We start from the raw sequence: 13,362 nt of genomic DNA on the forward strand, positions 1-13,362 counted from the left end.
TAATTGTGACTACACACGGGCTCTGAGGTCACTTTTTTCTTTTTTTTTTTGCAGGTGCGCCTGTATGCTAACGACCATTCCGACTAAGTGAAGGTATGTCTTAGCGCTCTGTTTGCAATAGTTGCACAATAAATACTACCGCAGCACTTTTTTTTTCTTTCTACTTTTTTTTTTTATAATTGGCCTGTTATGCTTGTTTGCAAGGAGGAGCAATAATGTCCCTGGGTCATTTTGACCCGGTATATATTTAGTCACCAAAACTCGGAGATCTGGATGATTCAAATAAAAAATTTTGTTTTTACCAGTGATTTATATTCATTAAATAAGAACAGCCATAATATAGCTGGGTCAATATGACCCGGAGATGTGTATATTTATTAAAAAATGTGATGAACTCAATTTTTTTCATTGTAAATCTAAGGTAGACTATATTTAAAATGTCAAAAATTCGTTTTTTCTTTCTTCCATTGTAAACCCATTCACAAAGTAACAAATTTATTAAATAACCAGTGATTTACGTTCATTTCTTAAGAACATCAATAATGTATCTGGGTCAATATGACCCAAAGTTGTGTGTATTTATCCAAGAGTGTCAATAACGCTGTTATTTCATTTGAAACCCACTCAGAAGGTAACAACAGTTATACTTATACCAGGGTGTTATGTTTTGCTCTCTAGAATAATGGCTTCCTGGGTCAATTTGACCCGGTGTGTATTTAGTCATCCAAACTAGTCAGAAATGTGTAAAATGCAAATGCAATATTATTTTACACCAGTGATTTATGTTCATTTTTCAAAAACAGCAGTAATAAAACTGGGTCAAAATGACCCAGAGGTGTGTGTATTTATCCAAAAGTGTAAAAAACTCCATTTGTTTTCATCGTAAATCTATGTACAAAGTATAGCCATATGTTGGGTATGTTTCTGGCATCCTGGGTCAATTTGACCCGGGTCCATGTGTATATATGGAAAGGATTCAGATTGTGTGTTCAAAGTACAAAATTCATGAATCTTTGGTCATTTTCACCCAAGTTTTGCTTATTTATGAAAAAAGTTGCGAAGAAAACGCCCAAAAATGTCATTTTACCTTTCTTTCGTTCATTAAACATAAGCTAAGCAGACGTCATGTCCTGGAAAACTCCTTTGAACATTTCTTTCAACTTTCAAATGGGTCAGTTTGACCCCCAACAAACCAGCAAGGTTAAACAGCATCCTCAAAACCTTCAGCAAATGTCATTTACAGAAGAAGGTCAGAGCCCTTGGAGACAACCCCACGGGCTAAACTTTGCCTTCAGTTGCTTGACAATTGGGGTGAATCCATTTCGAAGGCAAAACGATTCTGACCGTGGAAGCGAGGGAGCCGGGTGGGGGCGGGAGGGGGGGGCTCCTACTTCTAGGGAAAGTCAACACATTCAGAGCTCAGGGTCATCAACAGAAGAGACTCCCAGGAGCTTGCTTAGCGATTCCATCTCAATGCATGTGGGACACTTCAAGGTTACGTGGAGTTCACACAAGCCCTCCTGTCCGCGAGAGCGCAGTGCCCTTAAGTTGTAACAAGGAGGAACAGAGGCACTGAAGAACAGCTTCAATGAATTTTAAAGGTCCAACAGTTGATGATATTACCAAGCGGAAATATCTACAGATTTGTTATTACCACCTATTTAAGAGCAATTAGCGATTAGGGGTTGTCACGGCATTATGTGCAATCAAAGAAGCAAGCAGACTCAACCGCCGTCCGAGTCCGTCAGTTGACACACAGGAATATTTTTAAAACGGAGTGGAAAATTAAGGGTGCGTCTTTTACACAGGTGCATTTTCACGTGGGGAACTACGGTATTTATTTGTTAAAAGCTAAAAGGAAACAAAATAATTTGAATGTATGTGTTTTAGATTACATATTTATAATTGTGTTTTACTGTATTCTACACTAAAATAAACACTTAGAACGATATTTTAGGCTACTGGATTTTAACCACTACTTCACAAGCCACAATGTTTTATACTCCCCAACCCCCCCCCCCCCCCCCCCCCCCACACACACACACACACACACACACACACGCACACACACACACAATTTTTCGAACTATAAAACATAAACATAAAATGATACTTTTTTTTTTTGCTCTTAATTAATAATTGCATCAGTAATCAAAACTTATGTTATTAAAAAAATCTTGTAAATTAGCATCTGGGATTGAATGTCTGAACTGTAAAGCAAAACCTATTCATTTACTTAATAAATTCATTGACGTGATATAATTACAAATTAATAAACTATTTTAATAACAAAATAATCGTTTAGACCTGTTGTTTAACTTACCCATTGTGCTGTATTTTGTCCAATCCTTTTTACATCCAAGACTTTTCACATCAAAGGGAAAGCATTGAAAGAAGACAGTGGGGAGCTGAAATTTCACCCAGGTGATGACGACATATCAAACTTCAACATGGCATGACCACTTAGATATCACACTGTCAGGAGTCTGACATCTCTTGGCTAAAACACTCTGAGTAGAATAAGGAAAAATTTGTCCAAAAAATGGACGCAATACTGCACAAGGGTCATTAGAAAAAGAATGATGGGATTTTTCCCATTTAATAATTCGTCCAGTTCAAGTCAAGTGGCGACATCGGTGCTTGCAAGAGGCCAAGCAGTGTTTCAAGTGAGTGCACTTTTATGAAATGGCTCGCTTGATTCCGAGAATCCCAGAAAGTAGTTTGAAAAATATAATATACAATCGCAAACCGAGTATAGCATTTTTCAATTTAGTTTTTTTTTTTTTTTTTTTTTTTTTCCGGTTCAACAGGAGAAACTGCTGTCTCTGATGAATGTCTCTGAGATGATTTATTTTTTGCTCCATACTAAAAAAAAAAAAAAAATGTCATTGTTCTGTCAAAATCATTGACTCCGTTCCAGGAGCAATTTCAGCAGATACACAAGAGGTTATTTTTTTATTTTTTTGATGCATTTGCCAAAAATACAAATAGCAATACACGCGAATGATTTGTCCTCGGTTCAATTGCGAGGAGCATTCGTCACCATTTGACATGACTGTATGTATAATCATAAAAATAACCTTGGTATTTCCATGCCTATTGAGATGTTCGTATTAAGCCCATCCGTTCAATTTGGATTCAAAAAGTCATTTGTGCGTCTCACGGGAAATTGTTGCTTCTCCGCAGAATGAAAATACGTGCATGGCTGCATGCGGAAACGCTCGCGTTCGCACACCCTCGCGATTGTCAAATGGAATAAGAATTGAGAGGGATGACTTCACAATTTACTCAGCACTCAGTTTTGTTATGCCCCCCCCCCCCCCCCCCCCCTCATAGCCCCCCACCCCCCTCCACCAAATCTCTCCTTGCGGAAATCGCCATCACAGTTAAAATGCATTTTTTGACATGGTGGTGGTTTCCTTGAATGTTTTGGCATATTTAATTTAACTAGTCACATCAGAGGGAAAGCATAGAAAGGTGACACTAGGGAGCTGAAATTTCACCCAGATGGTGACATGGCACAACCGCTTAGTGTGTCATCCCCTGGATAAAAATACTGCCAAGATTTTGTGCAAGAAAATGACCCAAAATGGTCTAAATACTATAAGTTACTCGGGTTGGGAATCTTTTACTCTCTCATGATTTGATTCCAATTTTGGGGGCTCCGATTGGGTTCAGAATCAATTTTCAATTCAAAACGATTTTCTATTCAGTTAAAAATGGCATTAAAAATGGCATGACCACTTAGTGTGGCAAGAAAATGACCCAAAATGGTCAAAATACGATTAAGTTACTAAGGTTGGGAATCTTTTACCGTCTCATTATTAGTTTTGATTCAGAATCGATTTTTGATTCAAAACGATATTCTATTCAGTTATAAATGGCATTAAAAATAGCATGACAGCTTAGTGTGACATCTCTTAGCTAAGAATGTTGCGGAAGAAAATGACCCAAAATGGTCAAAATACTATAAAAACTATAGTTGGAAATCTTTTACTCTCTCATGATGGGGACTCTGATTCGATTCAGAATCGAAGCTGAACTTGCTCGACCATCATCCCGCTGCGTTGGAAAAATGTTGGAAACTTCTTAACAGACAGACGGTGACGCACACTATAAGTACCTTATGCGTGTGTGAGAAGTAATATCTGTTTTTATGACATTATACAAGGGTATTTTGGCAACAACTCTTCATGACTTACATGCAGCATGCTTACGGCTGAGTCTAAGAGCTGAGCGGGGATTTACTTGTGAGGGAGGGGGCGGGGTGTAAGCGGATGCATGTGGGAATGACTCTGAGACAACACAGGCTAAGGTGGTATTTTAAGAAAACATGCATTGCATTATGGAAAATGGGAATGCTGGGAGCTGCATGTAAAATTAGCGGCCGCGCACCATGCTCTGGCGCACCGTATGTTGTGTGTTGTAAAAGAAAACAAAGTTTGTGCTCAAAAAGAGACGTATACATGTTCGGCGTTTGTACTACGGTTTAGAGATCACTGGGCATGCGAAAGAAAGGTAGGCAGGGTTTTATTAAACACGATATACTTTTTATTTATGCACGTACAATGTGCACCTGGAATTTGAGGAATTTTCAGAATGGGGAAATTTTACCCCCGTATCATGAACATTTGGTCGATATTGACATCGGAATGAAATGAGTCGGATGACTTTTGTGGAATCGCATGTAGACACTTGTCCAAAAAAGTTGAATTAAAGCTGAATTATAACAGGAATAAGACGCGAAGGCCTTCAGCCTTCACGCAATGAAAAAAAGCTTTTGTATTGGAATGTGATTAGTAAACAGGAGTTGAAAGCCACTCACACAATGCTTTAGGGACACGCCATCGATCGGAGGCAGAGATTAGAAATTAATGACCCCTGTGTCCCAGATTAAATAATCAATTTCAGTTAAAATCAATTTCACAGTGCGGCTGCTCTGTAAGAGTTCCTTAGATGCGCTTTTGTGCTCTTCATTTTTCAAACTATCAGGCCGATCGCTTCCATTGAGGTTGTGCAGAGACCGTGAGGCAACGTAGACGCGGGACCTCCGAAGGACACAGGTTTTCCATTTCTGCACAGTTCCGGTACGGGTGTGCCGTAGGGTACGCGGGGACACTTTTGAGAGATTGTAAATTCACATTTATGCCTGAAGTGACCCAATTTTGATATATTTTTGCTCATATTAGACTTGTATTGGATCTTTCATTGGCAGAGTGATCGAAAGATCCTTTTTTTTTTGTTCGTATTCCTGTGTGTTAGTGTTACCTTTTAAAAAGGTAACGCAAATATATTCCTTTCAAGATTTATATACATGCTATGAGTGAAATTTTTGTTAAAATTGATTTTTGGATTTTTTTATCACCCTTTAACTGTAATGTTAGTGAGCGAAGATAATCGCGATTCAATTTTTTTTGTCCGTATCACCCGGCCCTACTCGGAAGCAATTTGCAGGATGTGGTTCCCGCCAATCATCCGCCTCCAAAGTGTACAATACACGCTGATTGGCTGCTGTTTGTTTGTTTGTTTCGAGTTCATTAAGCAAGCTGTTTGCTATGCATATTCTCCCTTTGATTGCCGATGCACGTCAAGCCGAGTTTGCAAAGAGCCGCACGCCGCACGCGACAAATCTCGAGTGCCCCCGAACGCCTCGGATGGAAATCTTATCGGCACTTTAGTTTGCGCGGGAATTGATTCGGGTGCGTGCGTACTTGAGATGGGATGTTTTTGCCATGAAGAGGCGATTTTAATTTTCAAGAATCTCAAGGCTGAAACAAAATGGCCTAATTCTTTTTGTCCCTCTCAGATGTGAAGTGTTTTTGCAAATACGCGCGCACGTATAATACAGACTACAACAGTTTCTCTGTGAAGTTTTCACCGAGGAAATTTTTTAACTTAATTGTATGGCTAAACAGCTAAGGTGGAGTATTATCAGTAAGTGAAAAATGACCGTGCGCAAAATAAAATAAAAAATCCCTCAGCGTTACTACCTTTTTACCCTTTGGTACGGGTGTTTTTATTGTTTCTCTGCTTGTTCGTGATAAGACTTGTGTTTGAGCACGGGTTGTGATATACGCACTGCTGCCTGTGGTCTTATATATTTCACTTTAACTCGTCAGTGGCAGTAAGCCTCCAATAAAAGCATTTGTCCACAAGGAATTGCTTCTTATAAAGGAAGTATAATCAAGGCCGTGCAGGTTTAAACTGCTTTCAAACTTGGATTTAGAAAATATTCGGTCAAAAATGTAAATAAAATGCTATTGAATCATTTTCACTGTGCACTAATTTAGCATTATTGTCACTGGGGTGGCGCAATGCAGTTTGAAGTTTGTGAGGTGTCCTTTGGCGCCTTGGACACAGTTATAAAAATGGCATCTTTATTGATGGACAATGTGTAGAGTTTAGCAAAATTTCGAGGCGAAAAAAACATAATTCAGTTGAACTCATTCACTCAAAAGATGTACTTTTACAGTCCTCATATTCAATCCAAGATATTTAATTACTTTTTAAATATAAGACATATAAATATATAAGACATAACCATTAACTACTCTCTACCACCACCTACTGTCTTGAGGTGAAACACAAGTCAACAAGGAATTTTATGTTTGCTGACACGGAATGTTGCAAAAATCTCAGGAAAATTAATGCTGTAAATCTTATTAAAATGCATCTCAAAGATTATAATTATAATGGTTTTATATGGTCCAAAATGTGGACAATGATTGTTTATGTACACAACATCTTGCACGCCCTGCTGTAATAACGTAGAAATGCCAGTCATTGCATTTTGAAATTTTACGTTTTAATCATCTGCTGGAAATTTCCGCTGTTTTTTTTCCCCGTTGTTTCTTTTATGATATCGTAAAAAAATCAAAAGAATTTCCATAAATTGTAACATAATGCCAAACCTATTCTGATGGTCCTATTCACAATCATTGCATTTCTGAACAAAAAGCAAAATAAATAAATGACTGTTATTAACTAAACGACAAATCAATTACGTCCATGCATTACGAGGTGCAAATTTTCCATCCCGGAGAGTTTATTATATGCAAACAGCAGAGAAAAACACTGGAAAATGTGATTTGGTGACCACGTAATTCATGAATAATATTGTGTTTTGTTTTTTTTCCCTCAGTCCACTGCTGAGAAAACGTCACGGCGAAATATCGTCTAATAAGAGACGCATCGGCAAACCGGGCTAGAGGACCCCTAAAGCAATTTTTGGGTAATTGATGTTGCTGCCTAGAACGGCTTTCCGAGACCGGGCTGATTAGGTTGCGTTTGTTTTTGTTTTGTTTTTTTTAAACACCTCACCTCCGTGGTACCGTCACTCACCGGCCGGGATGCCTCTCTCACATTCAATTATCCTATTAAACCCGATTGGATTTGGCGGCGTCCCGCCATGTTTCTCGCCGCTCGTCCCCGTCTCCAAGCGGCCCGGCTTTTAACGCCGATTCAAATTGGAATGATTGACGATGGTTCGCATTTACGGACTGTACGTGAAATCAAACGCAAGGAAATGTAGCCGACCGTTCTTGTTCAATATCGAATGCTATCTATAATTAAAGTGCTATGAATATGTAAAAGTAATTAGGTTTCTTTCTCCTCATCTCCCCTGTTTTCTGATTTGCTCCCATGTGACTCGGGGGACCGCATGCTAATGCGGCGGTGACCGACTTATTTGCTGCACTGCTGTGCTAATAATGCTGATGCTAATGTTTGTCATAGATGCACATTGGGTTATTGTTATGACCCCACGCATATGTTTTTTTTTTTTTTTTTTGGGCCGATTTTTGTCAGAAAATAAATGCTGATTACCGATTCATGTGCTCAATTTTTTTCCTCCAATGCAATTCAGTAGGTGTAACGCGTTTTTATTTATTTATTAATTTATTTTTTTTTCCACTTGAAAAACTACGTATATAGCTACCTGAATTTTGATTTTTGGACTTTTAAAAAGTAAATAAATGAATAAAAATGTAAGGGTTTTGCAATTGAATTATTTCAATATGCAGCACAATGTATTCTGGGTAGTAAAAATGATTTTTTTTTCACTTGAAAAAATAAGTATATAGGTACCTGTAATTTGTTATTTGGACTTTGAAAAAGTAAATGAATAAATGAAAACATAAAAATATGTCTTTGGGATTGAATGAGTTAAATATGCCGCACAATGCATTCTGGGGAGTGAACAGGATTTTTTTTTTTTTAAATTAGCTGAATTGAAAGCTAGGGTTTTAATTGACTTAAAACCCTAATATAAAACTACAACACTTGAAGGATCGTAACCAAAATGATTATAATATGATACAAAAAGAACGGAATATGGAAAATAATAAAACATTTAAAATATATATATTTATTCAAATAAATTTACTTATTACAATTATTATAGTTTATTAAAGTTATGATAATCTCAGATCATATTAGGCCAGCAGAGAAGGCCCTGCTGGCCCTGACATCCCACCACTGATATATATATATATATATATATATATATATATATATCTATATATATATATTTTTTTTTTTTTTTTCCAAGTGGTTAGCCAAAGGAGGGTCTAACATGCCTGGTGAATTAAAAATGAAGTAATTAAAGTAATAAATGAATTAGGTATGAAAGTAATTGATTGCTCCAGGGTCTCAGGGTCTCGCTCCCTCTGTCCTTATTTTTTTCAAATCGGCGGCTCCTCTGTGCTGATATTGATCTCAGCGCGGATCCTTTTGTTCTGGAAAGTAATAAAGAAGGCTATTGATTTATCGGTGGGCGACACGTTCCTTTCGCCTCCTCTCGGTCTGTTTCGCTCCATCCGTCTGGACCCCCGAGACCTCGAAAAAAAAAAGTTTGCTTTTGTCTCGCCCTTTGATGGCACCGCTGCCTAATGGACAAGCGTCCCGTACACGTGTCGTTAATAGAAGAGCTTCCTGCAGAAATATTGATTGGGAGGAGAATATTTCTCTTTTGTGCAATAATGTTTATATGGATTTTCGCACAGTTCTAAAGGAGCCGAAAAATTCTTCAGGCTGCACTCTAATCTCAATTAGCCTTCGTTTATTTATTTATTTATTTATTTTATCCTGTTCTTGTTTTTTTTTGGTGTATATATATATATATATATATATATATATATATATATATATATATATATATATATATATATATATATATATAAAATGGACTGTTAAGAAAAACGTAAAAATACGTCTTTGGCATTGAATGGGTTAATAGGCGCAGAAGAAATAAATAAAGGGGTTGAATTTAGGCGAGGCTCGCGTTTTCAACGTTCATCAATCTCGCTTGCCATCTGAGTTTGTACTTTTCAGATTCGTCAAAAGTACATGACCTAATTGGCCTATTACGCGACAGCGTATTAGGCGGGCGGTGACATTTGAGTTCAGGCGTCAACTCGAATGAGATTTCTTTTGATATTTGATAAAGAACATTTCTGCTCTGCTTTGACACGCAAGATTAGTCAGCCAATCCAATTTGGGGTTTTAGATGACAATTTTACGTACTTTGCAATGATACTTTGCTGAAAACATTGCTGTGGTATTGAGCAGTTTGAATGATATCGTATAATTCAATATAATTTAATCTTTTTTTATGGCATAACAGGAATAGTCCATTTATATTTTCAAATTGAGTGACTCCTTTCCAAATTTTTTTTGCCCTAGTTTGGGAAAAAAAAAAATGTTCCTTTTTATCTCATGCAAGACCAAAAACGACCAAAAAATTTTTGCGTTTTTCTTTTTTCATTCTAATTCCGAAATCAATTGATTACTAAACATACTAAAGATCTAAAGTAACTGATCAAGTGCAAAAAATGTTCAGGTGATTGATTACTTTAAAGGTTCTAAAGTAATTGATTACGTACCAAAAATTCAAAAGTAATTGATTGCATTGGTACTTAGGTACTAATGTAATTGATCATTCTAGATATTGTTTGATGACCTTGGATTAAACAATTTTAAGAATTTTATTACTTTATGGTTAGAGTAATATTGAGGATAAACTTTCGCACCTAAAGTAATTAATTACATGAGTATTAAATTAGTAAAATATCTAAAGTAATTGATTAATATATACAGTGATTGATAACTTTAGTTTTTAATTACCTGAAGTATTTGATTACTTTCGTACTTAATTTATTAAGTATTCTTCGACAAAGTACTAAAATAATTGATTGTTCAAGTAATTGATTACTTTAGGTGCTGAGGTAACCGATTAAAAAAGAATAATCCATTTGAAGTTGTTAGGATTGAATGAGTTAAATGTGATATCATATTTCACCTAACACAGCACATATAAATAGTCACTTTTAATTTACATATACTCTAATTCTTGTCACTTTCTTACTGCTCTCCAATAGAAATTTTGTTGAAATGATTCAAAAGCAAAAAAAAAAAAAATTGAAGACATCATCAAAGCTTAAACAGAGGATAAAGTTGATTTATGGCAAATGGGTGTTATTTTCACTCTCAAATACCATTTATTGGCAGACTTTTAAAGGTCAGAACTCCTTTCATCAAAGCCAGCTTTTTGCCTTCCACTTACCAAGCATAATGGATGCTGTGTGCGTGTGAAGTGGTATCCAGCATGCAACTATTAAAAGGCTCGAAAAGCTATGATTCATGGCGGGAGAGAGTCTGTTAACTGTAGGCTGCTACAATAGGTTTTGATTAAAAAAATAAATAAATAAATAAAAAATTCCCGCCTTTCATTGGCCTGGTAGTTCTCAACCACTTTCAAAGGTGGCTGCCATCTTGATTCTGGAATCTTTAATCCATATGTAGGAAAAATGTTCCCCGGCAGGGACTTGTTTTTCCATGGGAGCCCATCTGGCTCCTTCTCCTTATTGGGCTTATTGTGTGTTTCCAAAAAAAACAAAAAAAAAAAGGCTGTTTACATTTTCAAAACAGTGTTTGAATGTTCCCACCAATTTTGTCACACCGCCATTTTGATTTTCTTGAAAGGTCAACAGAATATCTCACCACACATTAATGAAGCCTAACTAGTTGCATTATGCATTCCTAGACATTTACCACAATTTTTACAAGAATATTATACATTTCACTTGTCATAGTAGACATTATTAATGATCAGAACCCTTAAATATCATCCAACATATTCAACAGTACACAATATTATAACCAAAGAGGATATTTTTGTTTGTTTTTCTGTGGTCTACAACAGAAATTCTGAATGGTGACATACGGTCAGAAACAAAGAAAAATGTCTTTTTTTCATCAATTCATATATATATATGAAATGTGTGCGTATTTATGTATGTATGTATGTATGTATGTATGTATGTATGTATGCATGCATGCATGAATGAGAAGCCCGGAGAAGGAGCCAGATGGACTGTTATGAGAAGATAAGTCCCTATCAGGTAACATAATGACCCACGCGTTACTTGTGTCAATCTATATATATATATATATATATATATATATATATATATATATATATATATATATATATATATATATATATATATATTAAAGAAAGAAAGAAAGGGGTAGAAAGAACAGTCCACTAGCTTGTATCAGTTACATATGTTTTAATATCAATTTATCTACAAAATATTGACACCTCTGCATTCTGGGGTTTATGGCAAGTGCACTGTTACTGAAGCAAAGGGAACATATAAAAATTACAAACAAACCGATTGCAATAATTTACCACGACTTGATTTTGTCCTTTCGTTGGATAGTAAACTTGAACAAGCTTCTCGAGAATGCTTCCATTTGCGTACAATTTCCGGTATCGGGATTTCTATTGCGGTATACTTTTCATTTATGGACTATATCGGGAAAGAGTTGTGCGTCGTTTCGCCAATTCACCTTATCCTTTGACAGACTCCCGATGGCAGTCTGGTGTACATTCTACAGCTGCCCTGGGTTTGGTCCACTCATGATTAAACACACTACACGGTCATCTGTTGAAAGAAGGAACACAAGTAAACAAATACACCGGCGACGGTGCGTCCGAGAAAGTCCGTTTGGTAGCGGCGGCGAGACCATGCTTCGAGCAGCCGTTAACTGCAAAGCTTGGTAGTTTCATAATCCACGGAATTGGGCAGGCGGGCGCCGAAGGCCTCCAAGGACGAATGGATGCGGGCCACCTCGCCGGCAGTCAGTTTAAGTCGGTGTCGGAGAAGACAGGCGAACAAGTCCAACCTGGGCTGGCCGAGAGGCGTCAAGCGGTTGACCCGATCGCGTATTTCCAAGAGCTGCAGCACGGCCGTGTCCTGGGAACCTTGGGTATAAGGGTAGTCCAGCTGCAGAATCAAATCCCGTATGGCCTCGGGGTCAAAGTGCATACTGTAACCAAAAACCTGGATGCTGTTGATTTTCATGTAGCCCAGATTACGTCCAGCATCCGTCATCTCTAACGGTTCGTAATATACCGTGTCGTTCGCCCCATTGGCCGTGGTTATCCTGCTCCGAAGGTAAACGTGGATGGTTTCGAAGAAGGTCTTCCACTTATTCCCAAGCGTCAGAGTCCAATTGTAGCACTCAAAGGGCAGGTCGAGCTTGGTGGCCTGCCAGTCAGGGAAATTGTTTTCGTTGACGGGTATGTACCAGCTCTCTGAATGGCTCCCGCCGAAGGGATTGATGTAGAGTGTCAGGGCAGGTTCCAGTGTGCTGTTCTTGGTCAGGCAAACCTGAAGCGAGATTCCCAGAAGCATGTGGACCATGTTGGATTTGTATTTGTTGCTTTTCAGTGTCAGAAGCATCCGCTTTCTCCACGAGGGGTCGAACCAGCTGTTGAGACGCATGTCGTTGCTGATGAAAATTGCGTGAACCTGGCAAGAAAAATAAACGGCACAATCATCCATTCAGTCTGGACATTTACTTGCATCCATAGCACAAAAAAAAATAAATACCGCAGTTATATCAGCAGCTCATGGAAGTCTGTAGCCGTCCAAACATGATAACAATCAGAATTTAAACTTGAAACTCCAATTATCACAAAATAGATCTAGGTAAGCGGTCATAAACCGATTTTTTACATTGTTGCCAAATGTCTCCCCCAACCCTTCAATCACGTTTGTACCTAGCTCAAACCCAAATGAATAAAAGATAAAAGGACAGCATTTGTAATTCGACTGGAAGGAGCCTTCAGGATGTGATGGTTCCTGTCCGTTCTCCTCGCGAGAAAAAGTTTGTTGCTTTATTAAATGTTCTCGGTTTCCTGAACCTAACAACAATGTTATCCTTTTGCTCATTTGCCCTGCCTCCCTCTGTGTCCAAATCCTACACGTGACATGACTGTGTGTTTGATTACTTTTATTTATTTTGAAATGAATATACAACCCTATTCTGTTTTCATTTTTCGTTCAAGCGAAA

At 37.6% G+C, this 13,362-nt stretch overlaps 2 protein-coding genes across 3 annotated transcripts in view; one reads left to right on the forward strand and one right to left on the reverse strand.

Moving 5' to 3' along the window:
- The window catches only part of LOC148416660 (uncharacterized), a 314,743-nt gene that overhangs the window by 184,850 nt on the left and 116,531 nt on the right, over positions 1-13,362 (forward strand). The window contains exon 4 of the mRNA XM_088425825.1: positions 55-93. Coding sequence (XP_088281951.1) covers positions 55-71 — 17 coding nt within the window. The 3' untranslated portion in view covers positions 72-93. The remainder of the gene's footprint in view (positions 1-54; positions 94-13,362) is intronic.
- Positions 11,563-13,362, reverse strand: part of brinp3a.2 (BMP/retinoic acid inducible neural specific 3a, tandem duplicate 2) — a 40,985-nt gene continuing 39,185 nt past the window's right edge. For both annotated transcript variants that reach the window (XM_088425383.1, XM_088425382.1), the window contains exon 9: positions 11,563-12,818. In XM_088425383.1, the coding sequence (XP_088281509.1) occupies positions 12,048-12,818 (771 nt within the window). In that variant the 3' untranslated portion in view covers positions 11,563-12,047. The remainder of the gene's footprint in view (positions 12,819-13,362) is intronic.

This window comes from Hippichthys cyanospilos, chromosome 10, assembly GCF_059441005.1.
Source record: "Hippichthys cyanospilos isolate Australia breed blue-spotted pipefish chromosome 10, RoL_Hcya_1.0, whole genome shotgun sequence".
In the NCBI taxonomy this organism is placed as follows: domain Eukaryota; kingdom Metazoa; phylum Chordata; class Actinopteri; order Syngnathiformes; family Syngnathidae; genus Hippichthys; species Hippichthys cyanospilos.